The following is a 23,521-nucleotide window of genomic DNA, read 5'->3' as shown; positions in this document are numbered from 1 at the left end:
CTCCCCCCACCCCAAAGGGATGAGATGGATCCTGACATGGACGACGGTGGGATGGGGGACCTCCCAAGGCCACCTTGCAGATCTTCCCCGCCGGACGAGATAGGCGCGTTCCACGCAATGATCTGCAGAGCTGCAGAACCCTTCCAGCTTGCTCCAGAGGAGGAGGAGGAGGAGGAGGAGGAGGGATTCTTATATCATCGCCGCGAGGCAAAGATTAAGACCATCCTCTCAGTACCACTCCTGGATGACATTTGGGACGAAGGTTTGTCTCTCATGAAGAACCCTTCTACGGCCCCGGCAGAGAGGGATCGCCTTGAGAAGAAGTACAGGGTGCCAGACGCTGCGCCCAAGTGCTTGCATGCCCAACCATCTCCTTGGCCGCCGCTGACACCACAGAGCCCGAAGTCGTCCTCTGCGCTTCTTCCTCGGCAGCATCCAGCCTTCCAGACTGTGAGGGCAAGAAGTTAGCTGCCATGGGAAGAAGGGTCATCTATTCTGCAGCAACGACCATCAAGGCCGCCAACGTCCTTGCGGCACGCTACGTCCGGGAGCTGTGGTTCAAGATCGCTCCCATCCTGGACTTCCTCCCCGATGACAAGAGGTCGGAAGCGCTGGATATTCTGCAGGAAGGCGAAGTGGCGTCGGACCACGCCACCACGGTGGCCACAGATAGTGCTGATGCGAGGTTCCACCAAATGGGCTACAGCGTTTGCCTTTGTCATGGCTGGCTCAAGGCCACCAACTTTGGTCAGGACGTTCAGTCGAAGGTGTTGGACATGCCCTTCGGCATGGATAATTTGTTCGGGAATGCTGTGGATGAGTCTCTACAGGCCATAAAGACGGACACAGAGAGGGCACGTGCCTTGGGCACTCTTCAGCAGCGGAGGCCATCCTTTCGGCCCTCAGACAGCAAGTCCCAGGGATCCTCCAAGGGTTTCGGTGGGGGTTCCGCTTCTTACCGCCAACCCTCCTGCTCTTCGGCTCAGGAAACCAACAGGGCTCCAAGGCCTTTGGAGGAGGACTTCGCTGTCGCCAGGGTCCCCAAGGCGGCCCATCGATGTCCAAGCAGGATTGAAGCGACCGTGGAGTCAAGCCCCAACCTGTGCACCCCAGTAGGAGGCCAGCTGGTGAACTTCGTCAGTGTGTGGAAGACATCTCCCCGAACCGTTGGGTACTGGACGCTCTCGCCCACGGACACACCCTGGAATTTCAACGGAAGTGTCCCCGAATACCACTGGTGGCCCGGCAGGCAAACCACATCCCTCAGCTGCTGCTGGAGGTGCGGGCCATGTTGAGAAAGGTGATGGAGCTCGTCCCAAAGAGGCTCCGGAGTGTACATAAGGTACTTCCTCGTGAGGAAGAAGACCAAAGGGTGGAGGCCCATCCTCGACCTACGTCGACTGACCAAATACATCAAGTCGCGAAAGTTCGGGATGGTCACTCTTCAGCACGTGCTCGGGCAGCTCGAAGAGGGAGACTTTTTGTCGTCGCTGGACTTGGAGGATGCGTACTTCCACATCCCCATTCACAAGGGACACTGCACGTTTCTGCGCCTCGTGGTTCAAGGGAAGCACTACCAATTCAAGGCCCTTCCATTCGGATTGAAGTCGGCACAAAGGACATCGCTGTCGACCACGCGGCGAGTACTGTTCGTCTACTGACGGAGCTGGGGTTCTCTGTGAACTATGCAAAGTCCTGCTTGACTGCATTGCAGGACACGCTTTTTCTGGGATGCCGACTCAACACAGTGTCGTGCCTGGCGTCTCCGTCGGAGGACAGGATAGCCGCCATCTTGGGCAAGGGGCAACGGCTGTTGACACCGAAGGTCGCCACGGTGAGGACCATCAAGTCACTGCTCGGCATGATGTGGTCTTGCATCTACCTCATCCGACTGTGCAGGCTACGCATGCACCCGCTACAGGAGTTCCTTGACGACCGTTGGATACAAGTGTCTGGAAATTTCCAGGACATGATCGCGGTTGATGAGAGCTTCTGTCGAGTGATGAGGTGGCTGGGAGTACGCGCTCATCTGTCTGGAGGCACGTATTTCCAGACCCCACCTCACCAGGAGACGGTCACGATGGACGCCTCCCTGAAAGGATGGGGAGCTCACCCCAGAAGTCTTCACGCAAGAGGCCTGTGGCTGCCTGAGGAGAAAAAGTTGCACATCAACGTGCTGGAGCTGTGGGCAGTGTTTTGGGCCCTCCAGTCCTTCCTACCATCCCTCAAGGGCAAGGTGGTGCGGGTCTTCATGGACAATACCACCACAATGTTTTACATCAGGAAGCAGTGGGGCACCAGATCACTGACGCTCTCCAAAGAAGCGCAGGACCTATGCCACTGGGCCGTCGCTCAGGGGATGTTCGGCATTCCTTTTCATCTGGCAGGAGTTAAGAACACCGTTGCCGACTCTCTCAGCAGGGAGTTGCGCTCTTGCCACGAGTGGGAACTTCGGCAGGACCAAGTGGATCACCTATTCCACAGATGGGGAAATCCCCAGATCAATCTGTTTGCGATGGCGACGAATACCAAGTGCTGGAGATTCGCCTGCGGGTTTCCCCAGCCAGGGAGCATGGGGCGACACATTCTCATTCCCCTGGGACGGCCTGTTTCTGTATGTGTTCCCTCCGTTGCTGTTGCTTCTTCGACTCGTCAATCAACTCAGATGGTGCCGGTGCAGGATGATCCTCGTCGCTCCGGCGTGGCCGAGGCAGATCTGGTACCCGGACCCTCTCATCATGTCGGCATCCCCTCCAGTCAAGTGTCGGTGGTCGCAGGTCTTCTCGCCAGGGAAGGAGGCGCAATTGTGCACCACGACCATGGATCGCTGAGCTTGAAGGCCTGGCTACAGTTCGGGGTCTACAATCTCCCAGCGGACAGCAAGGAGGTGCTTGCCATGGCCACTGCATAGTCTACTCTAAAATGCTACGGACATAAATGGAAGAGGTTCGCAGTTTGGTGCTGTGCAACAAAGATCGATCCTCTAAGAGTCCATGCTCCGCAGGTACTACCGTATTTGCTGTCGTTGGCCAAAGCAGGACTGGCCCATGCCTCCATCTAAGTTCATCTGGCAGCTCTCTCCCGCTACATCGCCCTCCATTTGAACCTATGCAGACCGTTCCACTGAAGTTCTTGTCGTGGAAGACCTCGTTCCTCGTGGCCATCACTACTGCATGACGGGTGGGTGAGATTCAGGCCCTGTCCTGTAAGCCACCTTACTTGACTTTTCACGACACAGGGGTGGTGCTGCAGACGCACCCCTCCTTCATGCCCAAGGTGCCATCTGACTCATCAAAATGAGCCATTGGTGTTACCTGTGTTTTTCCGACGCCTTTGTCGCCGGCTGAAAGGACTTTGCACTCGCTGGATGTGGCTAGAGCGCTGAAGTTCTATGTGGACCGTACAGAGTTTCCGGAAGACGTCGCAACTTTTTGTGAACTTTGGCCCTGTGAAACATGGGAAGGCCCTGTCCAAGGTTTCCATTTCCAGGTGGCTCTCAGGCTCTATCACCCACTGTCACCGGTTAGCAAACCGACCGCTGCCTGGATGTCCGAGAGCCCATTCCACCAGAGCGATCGCTGCTACAACAGCATTCCTGTCTTCTGGGGTGCTCCTGCTGGACATCTGCAGGGCTGCTACGGGGAGGTCGACGCACACCTTCACGAAATTCTACTGCGTCGACAGGGTTTCCAGGGAGGCGTCCAGTGTTGGCCAAGCAGTGCTGTGCAACCTGTTCGCTTGAAGGTGAGCCTGGTGAGGAGGTAAGAGATGCTTATGTTGAACCTTGCCACCTCCCGTGGTTGTGCATGTGTACTGCTATGTATTCTTTATTCATGCGCATTTGAATCCATGCCGGACTCCATGCTGGAGAAGGAACAAGTTACTTACCTGTAACTGTTGTTCTCCAGCATGGGTCTGACATGAATTCACATGCAAACCCTCCCCTCTGCGGCTCTTCTCTTGGTCCTACTGCCACTTTACGTGCTACCAAATCTAAAGATGGCTGCCAGAGGAGGGGCTTAGGTACAGGGCAGTCATTAGTTGTTGGCAGTATGACCCAGAGCTCAGTGATTGGTTGTTGGGAGAAAGACAGTTCAGAAATTAAACAGATTTTTTTTCTTTACCAAGGATTCCGTGCCTGATGACAGGGAATATTCATGAGCATGTGAATCCATGCCAGACCCCTTGTTAGGCAGAATCCTGTGCAGTGCCCTTAGGGACCACTACACACAATTAGGACTACAGGTGGCAATACAAGTTTTACCTTTGGTACAAGCCTGTACGACTATGTCAGAGTGGTAGCAGTGGCGGAGCAGCCAGGCTTATCTCATGAGTATATGAGCAGTAGCAGAGATTACACAAAGGGACCACAATTACTGTGACTCAAGCAAACACTGACTCAAGGTTTCAGGTAAAAAAAATATAAGTACATTTATTTTTAAACCATTCATTATAAACCCAACACTTCTATTAAACTCAAATAAAAACCACACGTTAAGTATACTACAACTAACTTTGTACAGTAAGTCTCAAGGTAAGTACTGTGTGTTTGAATGAACCGATGTTACCAACAAAACACGTTACCGCGAATACGATTGTGATCACTTTTTGACAGTTCGGTCTACTAAATAAATGCATATCCGTGACATGAAATGCTACCGGGGCAACAACACACTTAGCACCTGAGATACCCAGAGGGAGTTGGAGGCAAACATCACAGGCAATATTTTGGTTAGGCAGGCAGAATCCAGAAACGCTCAGAGACAGGAGTTCAAAGGTCAAAGGGCCGGGGGCTGTTGCCGAAGATCACACAGTCGGACAGTTCACGATTCAACGTAGCCAAAAGTACTTCGATATTGTCAATGTTCAGAAGCAAAAGTTATAAGAAGGGGGGAAGACAATGGCAAGCCTTGGAAATGAAGAAAAGGGATTCACCCAGTTTCCTCAAGTAGAACACAGTACCTTGTTCCAATGGTGCAGCTGGTGCCCTGGCAGTTGTTACTGTTGGTTTCCCGCAGACCCACGATTCCTGGAGCTTCGTTGTGATGGAGGACGTCTGAAGGGTGTCTGCACCACACAGGGATGAAGCCGGCAGCAGCGACGAGGAATAAAAGGTGCGCTTCTTAAAAACAGGAGAGGCTCTTCAGGTGGCTATCTGGACCACTACAGCAGTGTGCAGTGATTTCGACCAAGGAAGAGGATCCTCTGGCTGTGGAAGATGAGCTGGTTATCCCCATCAAGCTCAAGGGAAGAAGACTCCGGACTGGATCTTCTCTGAGTCGTTGAAGGGAAGATAGCTCAGGACAGCAGCAGGGCTTCACTGGGACGGGGTAGTTGCAGCAGCCGTCGTTCTCTCCGCTTCTCTTCGGTTCCTTGTCGTTCCAGTGGCGACTCTGACTTCTAGCCCAAGAGACCTGCCTTTTATGCGAAAAACCCCCATTCACACAGCCTGGCTGTCAATCACTCAGCAGGGGGGTTGTCCAGCCTGGACAAATACCCTGGCCAAATATTGACAAAGCGCGACTTGGGTTTCCTAGGATACCCTGTGCAGGGGGTGACTACACCCCTCCCTCACATTCAGCCCACCTAGACACCCAGGCGCCTTGAGGAGGGCTTCTGAGCAGAAGCCCGCCAAAAGACAGTGAACAAAGAAGGCGAACCTAGTTTGCTGCGCAAAGTAGGACTAACAAAAAGAAATGGCGAATAAACCCAACTGGAGCCAAAAGAAAGACGATTTGGTCAAGCTGGTTTATGTTCGAGGCTAATACAATAGCCAAGAACAGTACCACGTTTATCTAATATAATCGCGGTAGAAAGTAAGGGTAGATACCACTGCCACCACCCAAGTCTAAATGTTGAAAGAGCGAAACAATGCTCTAGGAGGTACAGATAAAAAGGGATACGAATTAACCCTTTCCAGTACTCCATGGAAGATGGGGTGTACTGGATCTGTGGTAGATTGACTAATTAAAGTTAATGGTAATGGTTTACCCTTTTCTGGGGGACGGTAGTCGCCTCAGAAATGGAGTTGAGGGAAGTCTCAAAGACAACCCTGTGCCACGGCACTGAAGGTGCTGTGACACACAAAAAGAAGGGGGCTACTGAAGTGGTGTACTTCAGAGTCCACAATCACAAAAACAGGTAGAAACACATAGCAAAACACAGGTAAGAGTGGGGAAAAAGCTCTCACTCTTACCAAGTGGAAACAACTCCAGAAGTCCAGCAAAGCTGCTGGGGGACTTCCTAGGTGAGGGAAATTAGCCATAGATGAGAATTATCCCTAACACCCCTGGAGAACAACAGTTACAGGTTTTTGTTTGTGTTTGTTTGTGTGTGTTTGTGTGTTTGTGTGTGTTTGTGTTTGTGTTTGTGTTTGTTTGTGTTTGTGTGTGTTTGTGTGTGTTTGTGTGTTTGTGTGTGTTTGCTTATATAGCGCACCAAACCTAAGGGTATCTGGGTGCTTTACTTAGTTACATAGTTACAATAATATACAAAGACAGTAAATAATACAAGAAGAAAATGCAATGTAAATCCAAAAATGTATAGAAATTTACAGAAGAGCAGGAAATGTACAAGAAATGCAGGTTCAAGGCATAGTTAAGGTAGCAAGTTGTAACAAGTAACTTGTTCTGTAGTCTACCTTTGGGAATGCTACTGTCTATATGTGTAGATATCAATTTGTGTAGTATATAGTATTCATTTTAACTTTACTTGGTTGGGACTACTAAAGTATTTTATATATTTGTTTTTTAAAGCAATTAATTGTCTATTTCTAAATGTTGTTAATTACACCTACATACCTAGCCTGTGATGGCTTAATCTGAGTTGCTGCGTAACCTAAGGTACCCAGATAGTATTTAAGACAAAGTGTAGTGTGAAAAGCCCTTGCTCATTCACTCTGTTGACCACTTGGAACACTGACAGTGGTAGCTCCTAAAATTTCCTTTAATACAAGTATTAGAGATATACGTAAACAGTACTGCTCAGGTTCCATCATACCTCTCCATCAGGACAGCCTGTGATAGTAAGTGATATGGTTTAAAGTGTGCTTGCTTGTGAACAAAAGCTAATTCACACCAGTCTGCAGAATATTTAAGTTTGTGGCATATAGTATATCCATTCTGTTATGGTTACATTTGTCACACTTTGAGTCCACTACTGATCAGAGACAAGGGACCAGACCGGCAATTCCAAAAACCTCTTGCATCGGAGTAGTTGCACGATTTCTCACAGATTGTGCGTTTATGCATGTCTTTAAATATGTACCTTTTTTTTTTTTTTAAACTGAGCTAAAAAGTAGTGTAAATACTGAATTTGGGGTTCCTTTCCCGTTTAGGTATCGGTGGATTCATGGTTCGCCAAAGAAGCCGTACCGGTCAAGGGAAAGCAAAGCGGTCATTGTCTAGAAAAGATTCTTCTGGTTCCGTTTCTGAGCAGCGACTTGGCCTGGATGATGGTAATGTCATGTTGTTGTTATGAGTTCATATATTCCACAAACGCTGCCTAGCAAGTATTTTACACCACATCTAGGAAACTGTGTTCATATACAGTTTCTTTTAAATACTTGGTAAATCTCAGAGCTGTTTTTAGCAACATTTACATGTATACAACAATTGCATTGTTTCCATTTAACATATTGGTGCTTTGGTTTCTACATATATGTTTAAGGTTGGAGTGAACTGCTACCAGACGCTCCCATTGATGAATCTGACAGTACCGAGAAAATTAAGAAGCGTTACAGGAAAAAGAAAAATAAACTAGAAGAAACATTCCCAAACTATTTGCAGGTAATAATTATAGAATGAACTTCCTTGAGTCCAGGCAGTTTTGAGTGTAATGTATACATGCGTGTTAACTGTTTACCACAAAAAGAAATGTGGGTATTGGCTGTTAAATTGAGTATTACATCTATTTTGAACATTGCATGCGTAGTGTCCAGCTAAAATAGCAAATTGGTCTGGAAGCTCTGCATTTGCTGCATTCTCATTCTGTCTTGTTCCTGATTTTGCCAGAGATCCCAGTACGTCCAGAACAGAATCTTGCATGGTAACCAAGTACTGCAGCTAATTTGCTGCAGATCTGAGCAACCAGCCAGAACACTGAGATGTGAACTGTGGAAGCAATGTTGCCTCTAACCTATAGCCCGTAGACTATCTGGATTGTGACTGACAGCATAGAATGTGACGAGGACAGAGGCAGCCATTAATAGATCATCTTGTGGTATTTTGTAGCCTCTTCCCTTTTTACGTTGGAGACTTGGGAGCCATACATGTCAACTCACCTGCTTATCCTCTTGGCGACCATATTTTTAAAGCTGCACACCAACTTAGTGACGTGCGGTTGGGATACTTTGTTTCCTTATAACCTTTTCTTTTGTAACTTTGTGTTTACAAATGCAATGTGTACAGAATGAGCTGGTGAGTGTTTTTTTTCTATATTTTGTTAACCATGCACTTTTGCATTTTACCGCATAATGCCATAAAGAGTACCATAAACTCTAAAATGACTGTGTCACAAGAGTTGCGCTTGTCTGTTGGCCATGTTGTCCTTTGGTCTTCTTCCTGTCCTCCTGGGTCTGAAATGTCCATACATAGAATTCCCTTTCCTGCAGAAAGCTGCTGCATTCCAGGGCAAAGTGGGCTCTGTGTGTGGGCTCTCCAGGTCACATGGTGTCTCTTGCTAGAAAGAATGTGTGGTCAGTGGATAACCACGATTGGATAGCCACTGATAGTTTGAATGGTGCAGCCCCTTACCTTTGGTGTACCTGTGACACTTCCAATCTAAATCTTGGATAAAACGGGGACAGCCAATTGAGGGATCATCCTTGTAGCCAAGACCCCTATGAAGATGCAGCCGATCTGCATCGCCTCCAAACATGTCCTGGTGAAACCCTGCTCCTCTGTCCAATATCAAGAAGGCCCACACCAGTTCTTTGTCCCCTGGACCGATGGGAGAAACCATTGTTGACCCCCCTGCCTGAGGATCTGTCTGCTGAGACCTTTGAAGTGTTCTGTATCACCCCATGGACTGTCCAGCTCTGTCCTGGGCTTCCTTGCTGCAATCATCGCCATTCCGAGTGCATCCTTGGAACTTGGAGGGTGTTCAACTTGTGCTGCAGGATGCCTGCAAGTTCATTTTTTTCCTTTAGTGCAAACGGAAGTTGTGCAGGGCCTGCACTTTTGTTCGCCAAACGAAGATCACCTGTTGCAACCTTATCATGGGTTCTTCGATCCAGCTTGTTGTCTTGGCTCCCTGGCGGTCTCCTGAGGTTACCTCCTCTACAAAAGTATTTTTCTTTCGTTAAATTGGTGTTCAGCTGGACAGTTCTGTACAGCGACAGATTAGACTAACTCCCATGCCTGAAAACAACCTCTGCATCAGCGACGCATCGGTCTGCGTCAACTGAACCAAGCACAGAAGTATGTGTCCCCAATGGAATCGGGAATCTCTGAAGTGGTCTCTGGAGAATTCAGAGTAAGAGGGGTAAGTTAACATATCTGTCCGTTCGTCCCCAACACAACCCTCCTCCCCCACCTCCCCCGACTCCTCTCCATATCCTCCATAGGTTTACATGGTTCTGTAAAAGATTTGCTTTTTGCTGCTTTCCTCCCTTAGATGTCTGTGGGACACCTTTTCTTTTTGCTTTCTTTGAACTTCTGAACTGACTTTTTGGATCCAAGTAAAGCCGCCTGCTTTACTTTGCTGTTACTTTTGCTTATTGTTATGGGGAAACTGATTAGTCCATAAGGATATCACTAATGAGAGTCTCTCTGTGAATTTCTTCTATTGCAATTGCATACATCACCCTTAAGGAAAGTGCGGTTAGGATGCTTTGTATCCTTATAACTGTTTCTATAATAGCTTGTTACTTTTACAATGGATGAGCTTGTGGCAGCAGATATTTTTGAACTCTGAAAAATAATTTTTACTTTTGCACCATTAGAATTACCACAAAGGAATAGCAACTTAAGATGTCTGTGCCGCAAAGGTTTTGGCTTTTCCCTTACTCATAGTATTTTTTGGCCTCTTTCCTTCCTTCTCAAGTCAGGAAATGCCATATATTGATGCCCTTTCGTGGAAAAAGCTGCTAGGTTCGCAGGCAGAGAGGCGGTTGTGCGAGTGCCCGGATGTGGGGTCTGCGACTGTTTGGTTCCAGTACACATCCAGGTGTTTGTTTTTTGCTGGGCAGATGTCATGGCAAGTGGCTATCCATAATGGAATAGCCACTGCCAGTTTGAATGGTGCCAGACCCTTAATATTGGTGGACCTGAGTGACCTCCCAGTCCGGATCTTGGATAAACTGAGTGTTTGTTGGATAAGATTTTCATAGTAATGATTAATCTTCTTGACCTGTGTCAACCCCAGAACTTTTTGCTTTAGTAATGGATTACTTTTCCTTATAGCTCTGTGACTGGAAACCTTTTTCCACACTCAGATTGTTTTACTCGTTTTATGGGTGTCATTACTTTTAGGCAATAAGTGCTTATTGTTGCTGGGTTGCACAAGGGGCTCCCCTTTTGACTTTCTCTGGCTAACCTTGTGAGAACTACAGTTCCCAAGGTTAGAAGTGATTCTTGGATCCCTTTTACATTTTCTTAGGTGAGACCAGCAACCCCCACCTTATGTGGAGTGCTGGGGAGAGACTGAGTATTCCCTTTCTCATTTTAAATGTAATGTTTGTTACAGGGACAAACTTATGGATGGCTGGTGACAGTGAACCTTTTTATTAATTCGGTGCACCTTTACCATGGGCAAAGGCACCCATGGGTGATCATTTTACCAAAACGGCCCCTGTCTTGTTTTCTTAGCATATTAGTGTTCCTTGTCCTTTCCCTTCCCCTGACATCCAGGGCAGGAAATTCCTTTGTGTAATGTTTTTATCTTCAGTGATTCCAGTTCAAACTGGGAGGCTGACTGTCCAGAAAGTTTTGCCAAACCGCCCCCCTCTCCCCCTCAAGTTTGAATGTTGCAAGGCTGTTTGATTGGCTGGCTTACTGCATAAAAGTCTGAACCTGGAAGCTGAAGAGATAGTCGACCGCTGAAACCAAAACTGAAGAGGAAGATGAGGAATTTGCGGCTTGAAACGATTTCCAGCGACCGGAGAGCCTGCTGTGTAGCCCTTCCTTCTCCAGCATGGGGTCTGGAATAGATTCTCATGCTCATGAATATTCCCCGTCTTCAGGCTGGGAATCATCCGTAAAAGAAAAAATCAGTTTGAGTTTCATTTCTGATCTGTCTTTCTCCTAATAACCAATCACTGAGCTCTGGGTCATACTGTTCCCAGCCAATGACTGCCCTCTACCTAAGCCCCTCCTCAAGCAGCCATCTTCAGATTTTTACTGCACGTTCAAGTGTTGGGAGTCCTTGTGCTTAGCTCTCGAGCTTTTACTGCAAATTTTTTGCTTTTTGGAACAGTTATATATTTTTCGGTCAATCGAGCCAGTATGCTCCATCGATCATCTTTCCGATTTAACAGCGACAAGTTTTTCGCATTCTTCAGCGCCCCTCGAGGTCAGATTTCGTCAAATTTCTTTGTGGAAGCTTCCAGAAGATTCTTCAGGCCTACACTACATGGATCATGTCGGACGAGAAGGATTCCCCTTCCTTTTTCAAGCTCTGTTCCGACTGCGGTTTGTGGAATATTCACATGGACGATGAGCATTACCAATGTCTGTAGCCAACGCATAAGGAGGATTGTGCGTTTTGCAGTGAACTCTCGAAACGCATGTTGAAGGATCGCGTAAACGGCTGGAAGAGTGGCTGCAGGCCAAGTCATCTGCACCAGGTGGTTCCCAGGAGCATGCCTCTCCCGGATCCAGGAAAGCTGAGCGGGCTTCTAAGTCCTTTGAGGCCAAGCACCGCAAGTCTGCTACAGTCGGGAGCGCCACTGCAGCGGGCTCCTCGACGGACAGGGTGCGTTTGACATCTCCGGCTGCATCAGTCTCCAGTCAACGCTCTGGATCTTCATCCAGGAGGAAGTGGGATCACCTGGGCAAGCTGAAGCTGGCCGCGTAGGCGCCCAGGGAGAAGACTAAACAGGGTACGCGTCTGGCCTACCCACGGCGGATATGGCCAAGGGGGAGCGTGGACTCGACCCCTAAGGAGAAGGCCAAGGAAAAGGTGACTGGAGTAACCGCGAAGGCCAAGCAGGACAAAGGGCCCGGCCTGACCGTGATGGCCTAGGTGCACCAGATGAAGGTGCCGCCCTCCATCGGGGTGGTGGTTGCGTCCCTTTCGAAGGCTGCAGGGGCGGACCCGCAGGGTGGCCCTCCAAAGGCAAGGGTGTCCTTTTCTCCCAGGAGGGAGACTTCACTTAAGCCCATTGAGAAGACCCTGGAGAAGAGGACGCTGATCATCTCCCTGAGACTGTCCCCTGAAGAAAGGGGGGAGGCGTTGAGGTCCTCCTGGGCACGGAAATCTCCTCTGCTGAGGAGGATGAGCTTGTGTACCTCCAGACCATCCAGGAAGATGATGGTGATGGAGACGAGAGTCACGCCCTACGACGAGGGCGTCAACGAGGATACTGTCGGAGTCTCAGGATGATGAGGGCCGTAACCCGGCCCATCAGCTGCCACCTGGAGAAGTCGTTACACATCAACGTCCTGGAGCTTCGGGCTGTGTTTTGGGCCCTAAAATCATTCCTTCCGTTCCTCAAGGGCAAGGTGGTGCGGGTCTTCACCGACAACACAACCACAATGTTCTACATCCGGAAGCAGGGGGGCACCAGATCCCCGGCCCTCTACAAGGATGTGCAGGATCTATGGCACTGGGCCATCGCACAGAGGATGTTCCTGGTACCCTTTCATCTGGCAGGAGTGAAGAACACTGTTGCCGACTCACTCAGCAGGGACCTGCGCTCTTGCCATGAGTGGGAGCTCCGGCAGGATCAGGTGGACCTACTGTTTCAATGATGTGGCACTCCCCAGATGAACCTATTTGCGACGGCCATGAACACCAAGTGTCGGTGGTTCGCCAGCAGGTTTCCCCAGTCGGGAAGCATGGGGGGATGCATTCTCCTTCCCCAGGTACGCCCTGTTCCTCTATGCGTTCCCACAGTTGCCATTGAAACTGCGACTCATCAGTCAACTCAGACGGTCCCGGTGCAGGATGATCCTCGTCGCACCAGCGTGGCCGATACAAATACGGTACCCGGACCATCTGGAAAGGAAGGAACCCCAAATTCTCACCATCCCCTCCAGTCAGGCTTCCAACGGACGCAGATCTGCTCGCAGGGGAAGGAGGTGCGATTCTGCACAATGACCCAGGGTCGCTGAACTTGCAGGCCTGGCTCGTGCAGCGCTGGAGTTTGGAGGATATGAGATCCCGGCGGACTGCAAGGAGGTACTTGCCAAGGCCAGAGCTTCTTCTACTCTTAAGTGCTACAGATATAAATGGAAGAGGTTCACCGTCTGGTGCCGTGCACAGAAGATAAACCCTCTACGGATTATGGCCCCTCAAGTGCTGCTGTACTTGCTGTCGCTGGCCAAGGCGGGGCTGGCACATGCCTCCATCAAGATTCATCTGGCAGCTATCTCCCGCTACACTAGAACTCCAGGGCGGTTGTCGCTGTGGTCGCACTGCCTGGTCAAGGAGTTCATGAAAGGACTTTTCCGTTCGTTCCCGCCGATGAAGGCTCCAGCCCCGGCGTGGGAGCTCAATGTTGTGCTGACTAGGCTCATGGGTCCTCCGTTCAAGCCTCTGCATTCGGCGCCGCTGAAATTCCTATTGTGGAAGACTGCCTTTCTTATGGCATCACCTCTGCACGACGAGTGGGTGAGATCCAGGCCCTCTCCTGTAAGCCTTCGGACTTCCATCTCAACAAGCCCTTGGTGTTACCAGTTTTCTTCCCGTCGCCTTCATCGCTGGCTCAGAGGACTTTGCACTCGCTGGATGTGGCTAGAGCGCTGAATTTCTACGTGGACTGCACTAAGAGTTTTCGGAAGACATCACAGCAGTTTGTGAACTTTGGTCCTGTGAACCAAGGGAAGGCTCTATAAGGCTTCCATTTCCAGGTGGCTCTGGGGCTACATCACCCATTGTCACTGGTTGGCAAACTGACCGTTGCCTGGCCGTCCAAGAGCCCATTCGACCAGAGCGATCGTTGCAACTACGGCGTTCCTGTCTGGTGTGCCCCTGCTGGACATCTGCAGAGCTGCCACGTGGAGGATGATGTACACCTTCATGAAATTCTACTGCGTCAACCGGGATTCCACGGAGGAGTCCAGAGTCGGCTAAGCAGTGCTGCACAACCTGTTTGCTTGAAGGTGAGCCTGGTGAGGAGGTAACAGTTGCTTAATGTTGAGATGCTTAATGTTGAGCCTTGCCACCTTCCGTGGTTGTGCATGTGTCTACTGCTATGTATTCTTTATTCATGAGCATGTGAATCCATGCCAGACCCCATGCAGGAGAAGGAACAAGTTACTGTTCTCCAGCATGGGTGTGGCGTGGATTCACATTCGAACCCTCCCGCCTACCCCTCTGCGGCTCTTCACTTGGTCCTACTGCCACTTTAGGTGCTACCAAATCTGCCAGAGGGGAGGGGCTTAGGTAGAGGGCAGTCATTGGCTGGGGGCAGTATGACCCAGAGACCAGTGATTGTTAGCAGAAAGACAGTTCAGAAACAAAACAAACTGATTTTTTCTTTACCGAGGATTCCCAGCCTGATGACGGGGAATATTCATGAGCATGTGAATCCATGCCAGACCCATGCTGGAGAACAGTTACAGGCAAGTAACTTGTTCCTTACTGTTTTTGTAACGTAGTGTGTATTATGTGCACCAACAAATTAGCGAGAATAGCTTTACAGATACACTGGTACTGCGCGGCTCCATGAAAAAAGTCTATGGGGATATCTCTGGTTAACAAAATCATTAATTTTATAAAAAAAAGAGAAGAAATTGATGTTTTGCTGTTTTCCACAGCTTAGTCATATCGGTGTATATTGGGTGCTAAGCACTTATTTGAGTTGCTAGAGATCCATATCTATGACACAATACAAATATATTTTTTCAGTATATCAATGTGTATTTTCTAGAGATAATTGTATGGACTAATTGTAACTTTGCTTCGGCCTTCTTTCCCTACCCGACGGGTAAACCTTGTCACTGTGTCACCGTTACTTGCCTTTAAGATGGTTTTGGCTTCCCTTTCTTGTCGGTGTGTTAGCCCCACTAAGGTCAGTGGTTGTAAATCCTTCAATAGAGGTTTTTACAATAACTGCCGTAATAGCTTGTCTGTTCAGATCGACTGGCCTGGCTGCGTAGCCATTGAAGTGATACATTGCAGAAGTTTGAGGTTGTTGGCAAACAGCATCCACAGATTGTTAGCCTAGTGGAGTTGGGAAGTAGATAACTCCTATTTTCGAAGAATGAAGCATTGGAGTGGGAGGAGCTATCCAGTGATGGATCGTAAACAGTTGGAGATGCAAACGGATCATTTTTATAGTGGAGATTTTGAGAGTTTCGTTACCACAAAATGTTCATGGTTGTGATGAAGGGAAGGTAGGACTTGGGCAGCTGATCATGTTGGACACAGAATCCTTTCTTTACAAGGACAATCCCTCAATTGGCCCTATTGCTACGTGAGTGTGTCCCTGTCTAGGAAAGTAAATTCTAAAAGCGATCTTCAGGACGCATTATACAACTGAATGTTGTGTCTCAAACCTAATTTCTGCCTTGGCTGGGTGGTGTGTGACTCCCTTTCTATGTGTTTTGCAATGTCCTTCTCAGGTTCCCCAAATCTTTGGGGTTTCTTGCCACCCTCCCAATAAGTGTTCAATACAAAAGTCTTATACAAAAGTACAGTTAGCCCCCATGACCGATTCCTCTTCTGACTCAAGTGATTGGGGCAACTCGCAGGTCCCTTAAGTATATCATTGGCAATTCTTGTCAATGCACTTCGTCCTAATCTTAACAGCTGGTCTATTTCTATGGGTAGTTTTGATAGCCCAGTGTAGGATCTTCCCTTGGGATCCTCTTCCCGGGTATACGTACACCAAGCTCTTGTGTATATTTTCCTTGCCCACCCTTTTGAGGTATTTCTCTTCGTTTGTCTTCGGTTGGTAACCCTTTAGCAGAGGGGTTATGTATTCTCCTTATTTGGGTTTTCTCGACTGCTTGAGGTGACTCGCACCCAGCTTTGGTGTATATTATTCGTGTTCCCCCGCTTTGGGGCTTTTTTTCTTGGAATCCGGTTTCTATCAGTCCCTTTTTACATAAGGGGATTTGGGTTTCCATTCCTCGGGTTTTTTCGCCTGACTGACAATCACTTCTTTGGTACATCTTTCTGGCTCCCCCACGCAATCTGTGCCTTATACAAGGTTGTTTGGGGATCTTACTAGATGCATGGGATATTGTTTCCCCTTCTCTGACTCTGGCAGGTATCTTCAGTGGTCCCATGGATTATGAAGTTCTGAACTTTCACGGGTTGCTGTGGAGTTGTACCACCCTCCTTCCTCTCTGATTTACACACACTTACCTGCTGTGACGCAGTCTTGTCTGCAAAGAGGGGTATATGCTCCGTCAGTAGCGGTATCTTTCTCCTTGGGACTCTCCGCCTGTGCTTCCACCAGCAAGGACCTGCTCCCCAGCACGCACGTCTTCCACCAGGCTTGCAGTGGTTTGGCTCTTGGACAGAGAGCTGGGTAAGCCCCTGTGCCTTCCAGCGTTGTGTGGTCTCGCCACCCACGACATACTCGCCTTTTCCTGCCTCCAGGCAGCATTGGTTCCGTGCGTTCGCGTCCTCTTCACGTCGTCCTTTCAGCTGACGGCTTCACATCAGCGCTCCCCAAGGTAAGGGAATGATTCTTTATATGAAATGTCTTTGAGAGATGTAGTCCCACTGGTCCAGAGATTACAGCTTAAAGGATGAGCCCCTGCCAGAGAGGTCCTGCCTGCACAAAGCCCTAGGGGATGGTTTTGCGTAGCAGGCTCACCTCCCTAGTCTCACTGGAGGACGCTCCTCCCCCTTTGAGGAGAAAGGACAAATTCCCTGGATTCGTTGTAGCATCCAAAGTAGCCTGAACAGTTAACGGATGAAAGCAGTGTACAGTGTGTACTATAGGGGACCGTGGACTTATCTTCCCTTATCTCCGACGTGAAGGGCGGCGATAATTCATTTTAGAGATTGGGAAAAGAGTGCTCAGGGAGAAAGGAGTCCATCCATGTAAACATTAAAAATGGGGCAGAGATGTGAAGTGGGATGAAGGGGAGCTTTAAGTCTTGAGCATTGTTCAGGGAACTCAAACTCTGATCGGAGCACGGTAGCACACAATATTTTCCAGATATATGAACCGGTTGGACACCACATGTTCCAGAAACTTGGAGAAAGGAAAATAATTGGCTTGGTTGTTTAGACCAGCAGAATTATTTTTTGCATTTACATTTTTTTTTTAAAAAATTTAAAAAAAATGGCTAGGGCAGTTGTATTGAAGCAGGTGAAGTGTGGTCCAAGTGGCCATCAAATGGTTGAATAACACAGAAATTGATGGTGTGCGAGAACTGTGACTGACTAGTATTACATGATTGGCAGCTTGGAACAGAGGTGCTAATTCTTCATGTGGCAAGAGGTAAGAAATTTAAGGATGAAGGTGTTTAGAAGAAAGGTAGGAGGTGGGTAATATATATATATTTTTTTACAGTGATATATTTATAACATGCCTGTACACAAGTGTTTCTAGGTGCCACAACACAAGGGAGGGGAGAGAGGGGAGAACAGACAAACTGTCCTACTAGGACATGTGACATTGGGATTGTGCAAGTGCGACAAGGAGAAGTGCAGGGGTAAGAGAGAGGGAGGACGTGCAGGGGAAAGGTAAGGGGAAGTGCGATCAGGCCAGCATGGCTCTGAGTAAGTGCAGGAAGGACAGCGCGGCTCTGTTTAAGTGCACGGAGGCAGGGGAGTTGTAGGGGTTACATTTACAGCCCCTAAGTGCGCTGTAGGTCGTGAGGCAGATCAAGGAAGACTGGTCATGGAGGATCCTGGAACCCAGTGAGACTGAGGGTACCAAGCAACCATTCAGCGCCTCAATGGATAAGTTAGCATGGAAGCGAGAGAGAGAAGGCAGAGGCGAAAAGGATGGCCTTGAGCCGCGTCCGGAACTTCAGGTGGTACAACTCAAGTTTGAGAGGGGGAAGGAGGCGTTGCAGAGGGGAGAGATCTACACCCCACTCTCTACTCTGAGAAGCGTCTGACCCTCATAATTAGAGGTAGCTGAGCGAAGGGATCTAGAAGGAAGGTATTTAGGCAGAGAGCGTTGGATTTAGTGAGGGCCCTGGCCTCAAAGCCTTGTGGACTATGCAGAGGGTCTTGAACTTGATACTTGCCGCCATCGGGAGCCAGTGGAGAGATTTCAGGGCAGCAGAGATGCAGTCCCTGGGCTTGAGACCAAGGGCAAGTCTTGCAGTCCTGTTCTGGATTAGTTTCTGGGGGCAAAGAGTAGGGCTTGAGAGGGAGGTTGTTGCAGTAGTCCAGCTTGAGAGAACCAGGCCTCTGGAGACTTAGCTTCTGGGGAAGGTGAGTAAAGGTAGAATACATCTGAGGAGGTGCAGCTGGAAGTGGGCCTTCTTGGCAAGGTCTGTGATGTGAGGAGAGAGTGGAGTTGAAGATGACACCAGGGTTTTTTGCCTCACAGGAAGGCAAGGGAAGAGGGCCCAGGGATGGCGGCAAGAGGGAGAGGGGAAGCAGGAGCACGGGTTCCAATGAGAGGGATCTGTCTTACTGGTGCACCAATCCTGAATCGCGGATAGACAATCTGGAATGAGCGAGGACGGAGAGGAGGCTGAGGGAAGCATGAAAGAGAGCGGAGTGTCATCTGCATAACACTGAAAGTTACAAGAGAAGGTAGAGATTTGGTGGGCCACAGAAGCCAGGGTGAGATGAAAGAGCCCTGGGGGACACCACATGTGGAGAGAGAGGTGGTGGAGCGAAAGGACCCAAGTTGGACCTGGGAGAGTCGGTCCAGGAGGAAGGAGGTCAGCCACGGCAGGGCCTGATCAGTGATGCCGAGGTTCTCACTAAATTGATTGATGAGGGTGGTGTGATTGACCTTATCAAAAGCAGGGAAAGGTCGAGGACAGAGGGGGAGAGCTGGAATCAAGATTGGAGAGCAGAGTTTCATGGGTGTTCTGGCTACTCTGAAGCCAGACTGATGGTCATGGAAACTAGCAAGCGATTCAGTGTGTATAGTTAGCTGGGGGGATAGGCAGCTTTTCTAGGAGTTTGCCCAGAAAAGGAGTGATAGAAATTGGGCCATAGTTTGCCAGACAGGTGGGATCGGCAGAAGGCTTTTTTTAGGAGGGGGTGCACAAGGGAGTGCTTGAGGAGCGAGGGGAAAAATCCACTGGCGAAAGAATAATTACAGAAATTAGCCAAGGCTGGTGCGAGGGTGGAAATGTGGTACTTGATAGTTGTGGAGGAGCAGGGTAGCACCTGTTTGGACGACACTTTCATAGATCAGACTTGTCTAGAAACATCGCCAGGTGTTGTCAGAAAGGAGGAGGAGGAGAGGCGGCCAAAGTGGGCCTGGGAGAAGTGTGGGGTGAGGGAAAGGAGAAAGAAAGCAAAGACACAAGCAGTGAGTTTGCCTGGCCTTTATTTTTCATCCAAAATCACTAGAATCAGTCATCCGGGAGAAAGACTTGGAGCATGGATTGGGGGCAGAATGGAGGATGGAATAGAGTTGCTGAGGATGTGAGCAGAAATGAAGTTAGGTTTTGTAGTGAATGGATTTAGTTGAGAGATTCTCTGTGGGAAGCAAGGAGAAGAGAGATAGCAGCACTTAGGCCATTGATAGATTTTCGCATGGTAGTCGCCTGCTTTCTTTTCAGCAGGGCTACCAAGATTGGTGGCAGAGGCAAGATGCAGTGAACAATTGGGCCGAATAGTGGGTTTCAAAGGTATTTGCCTATGCCATATTTAAATCTGCAGACTCCTTTCCAGTGGTGACAAAGCTTTGTGGAGCTAGTATTTTAAAGGAGGACCTGATTTAATCCAGATGGAGAACCAGATAATCTGGTTTGAATGTACTGCTTGTAATGAGAGCCAGAAGGTGGAAGGACCTTGAGATGGTGAAATGCATGAATAAGTGATCTGCTGCATTTATTACAACAGATAGTGAGTTGTCTAAGGGAGGCAAAGATAAAGCGAATATAATGAAATCAAGAGTTGCAATTAGTTGTTTTTGTAAACGCTAGCGAGTTTGCTACATGAAACACATGTTTTATCTGTCACAAACACTTAACACAATGGACTATGGGACACAGAATAACCACACAAGTGTTTATGGGCTTTAGCTGGTCTTGTCAACCACTGCCAATCTTTTAACATCAGGATAATAGGACATTACACACATCTCTTCAATATTTGTACCGTTTCCCTTCTTCCAGATCTGCTTTGGAGGATCTCTGCTACCCTACCCTGCTCCACATTTATGCAGAAAACCACCTCCACAAAATGTTTTACCTACACAGAAATATAGCCCCTGAACAAGCAAGTACAGGCTTCATGGCAAATGTAACCGAACTTTCTTAGCTGAAATCTTGCAACAACAAAAAAAGTCCATATTGTAAAGACTGGAGGGGGCTCTGTATATGGCAGAGCGGAAGCACAGGGCACCCCAGCCAAGAATCTCTATGCGGTAGCTATGGGTGAGCAATCAAGGCTTAAGCTCTCAGGAGGTGATGCAAGCTGGTTCTTAAGTACAGTGTAGTCCTCAAGCACCCACAAAGGAATGTCCACACACGGTTTGTGAAAACACAGTCCTTTGAATGCTAGCATGTGCCACACTTAGAATTGTGAACACCAGCCTGCGTAGCCTCCAGATGGAGTTGTGAATGTTTGCATGCCCACACCTAGACCTATTTCTAAACACTAACCTGCAACGCATCTAGATGGGACTGTCAATGTTGGCATGACCACACATGGGTAGAATTCTAAGCATTGGCCTGCGCCGCATCTAGACGGGATTGTGAAGGCCAACAAGTGCCACACTTGGACAGAACTATGAATGTTAGCATGTTAAAGGACGGGTAACCCAGTAACCAATATAAGCTCAATCTTTGCATACTTATCTCACTCATAAAACTCACGCAACCATCTCTCGCACAACAAACCGCACGCACTTCACAACACTACAACACCACATAAGCCGGAGCAACAGCACACGCGGACTGACACTGATCCGATACCCGCACCAAAGCTCAGCACCCAGTGTATACCGAGTTGAAGCTGCCAACAGACCACTCCTCACTATCCTACTCCCTCTTCACCATACTAACCGATCCCACCTTATTGTTTACAGATCCGCCAGAGCGCCTGGGGACCAATTCCGTTGGTGATGGTGCGCGGTACAAATACCCTTAACGTTTAACATTTATATAAATGGGCTCAAATTATGTACACAATCAAAATAACACACTTTGTGCTCAGGATAATCTAAAATGGTAAATATATACAGTTTCTATGTGGTACCTCTATTACTCTTTGATTCCATTAAAATGCATCAATTGTACTCAGTTCAAATGTCATACAAATCAGTTAATATAGTGAACCAACAATAGACATAGAAGGAAAGAGGGTTGGTTAAAACAATAGGGAGAATACTGGGCCCCTACCACCAGCCACAGTTCTGTACCAGGATCCCCCCACAGGGGCAACCTGTAAAATAAAGATATAACACAAACCCAGTCCATATATTGTTTATAGGAGTCTTATTTCCCTCTAAAATGGTTCTACCACCCCAATATACCTGGAATAGCAGAGTTCGACATTGGGTCGTCGACGGATCCTTCTTGAGCGGCTCCCTTTAATGCAGGAGCCACGGATCATCGAGATCCCTCGATGAACTGGTGAACAAAGGCATTGAGGCAGCAGCTTCGGTCCTGGCGGTGCTTGTCAAATATTTGCCGTGGATGTCCTACGAAGAGAAGGCGTGCGGTGGACCTCGACGGCAGTAGTTCGCTGCCGCAAAGCGTCACTGAAGAACTTTGGCCCGGTAAGGGCGTCGGCTCGTCCGGTGTCTCTGTGGTCTTTGGGTTTCGGGAAACTCACTGGCGGATGCTCCTCGGCTCATCGGTGGCCTTGACATTCTTTGGCGAGACAAAGCGGTTGGCGGTGCTGGCGAGAGCGTCCTTGAATTCAAAGTGTCTTAATGGAGCGTTGCGGCTCCGGTCTTCGGCGGCTCAGCGTCAAGCGGTTCCCACTTCTGGGAAACACGGCTTCGACTGGCCTCCAGTGGTTATAGCAAACCTGCGAACCGTGGTCGACGATGGTGGATGGAATGTCTGGTGCTTCTCTTCGTTCTCCTCGGCGGTCCCAGTCTCCAGTTGACCGGCTCTCAAAGGCTGGCTTCCAGGGCGCTTCGACGAAGGTTAGCAGTGCACGATGGTCCCTCGTAGCTCGGGAAGAGGTCTCCTAGTCAGGTCATCTCTTGGATCAGTTTTGTCAGCTTTCGGATTGCGGTGAAGGTAACAGCAGTCAACCACCTTCTTCAGGCTAGGCTTTGAGAGTAAGCATCAGTTTCGACTTCAGCTTCTGAACGATTTCTAGCAGTGAGAGTACCCCAGATATACTGTTCTCTCCCCTGTTCTCTCTCTCATTCACTCTGCTGGGTCACACTCGGGCAACCAATCACTCAGAAGGGCAATCAGCAGGCAGCCAGCCAATCGGGCCCACAGTGCATTTAGGCCATTGTCCTCCCTCTCAGACACTCAAAACAAGGAATGTGTATTGGGATAAGTACCCAGCCATTCAGCACTCCATACTGCATTCATACCAGTTTCGGGCAGGGCTCTCTCAGTCTTTGTGTCACATACCAGACACTAGACACCCATAACAAGATGTGCATATTGGTCACACACTCCAGTTCACCCAGGCCCCACCCCAAGGGTGTGCCCACAACATACAGTCACTGGGAAGGCTCCAGCCAGTCTGGCCTGGATTCCCCCACAATACCATATATGGAACTTGCACCCACCAGCCAGTCAGGGGGAAGGGACAGTCAGGGCTTCCCAGGACTTTGGGAAAAACAAGGTAATGGGCAATAGAAAGCAAGAGGCTACAGGGGCGATCTTGTCTTCTATCAGGTATCAACTGATTCCAATGGCAGGGCATGGGTATCCCAAAATACTCAGAGCACCTGTCAAATTCAGCATGGAGCTGCCACCAGCCCATACCCTGGTCTGTGGGCCACACACAGTTGCCCAAAAGCATACGCTAGGTGTACAGGGTTGTACCCCCACCCATGGGTGCCATAAGGGTATCCCAAGGGCCTGTACACCAAATGAAAAAGAGGAACAGCTGCACTGCCAGGAGTCCAACATGGACTCCTGTGCAGAAAATAACGCAGAACACACACGAAAAAGGACTACAGAACAAGGACAGGGAGGCCCTGTCCCACCAATGCATTTCCAGCACCACACTTGTCCTTTCTATTGGTTCCTAACATGCATGTAGTCTAGGTCGTGAATCTGTATCATCTTAAATTTATCTGTGTCCTCTGTTTTACTGCAGGTTGCCTTTACAA

The 23,521-nt window shown here is 48.8% G+C and overlaps 1 protein-coding gene across 7 annotated transcripts in view; it reads left to right on the top strand.

Moving 5' to 3' along the window:
- Positions 1 to 23,521, top strand: part of KMT2C (lysine methyltransferase 2C) — a 2,745,351-nt gene that overhangs the window by 1,166,962 nt on the left and 1,554,868 nt on the right. For all 7 annotated transcript variants that reach the window (XM_069647923.1, XM_069647922.1, XM_069647921.1 and 4 more), the window contains 2 exons: positions 7,337 to 7,456; positions 7,669 to 7,787. In XM_069647923.1, coding sequence (XP_069504024.1) covers positions 7,337 to 7,456; positions 7,669 to 7,787 — 239 coding nt within the window. The remainder of the gene's footprint in view (positions 1 to 7,336; positions 7,457 to 7,668; positions 7,788 to 23,521) is intronic.

This window comes from Ambystoma mexicanum, chromosome 2q (genome assembly GCF_040938575.1).
Source record: "Ambystoma mexicanum isolate Mex_15411 chromosome 2q, UKY_AmexF1_1, whole genome shotgun sequence".
In the NCBI taxonomy this organism is placed as follows: Eukaryota; Metazoa; Chordata; class Amphibia; order Caudata; family Ambystomatidae; genus Ambystoma; species Ambystoma mexicanum.
This window is presented reverse-complemented; position numbering and strand designations above follow the sequence as displayed.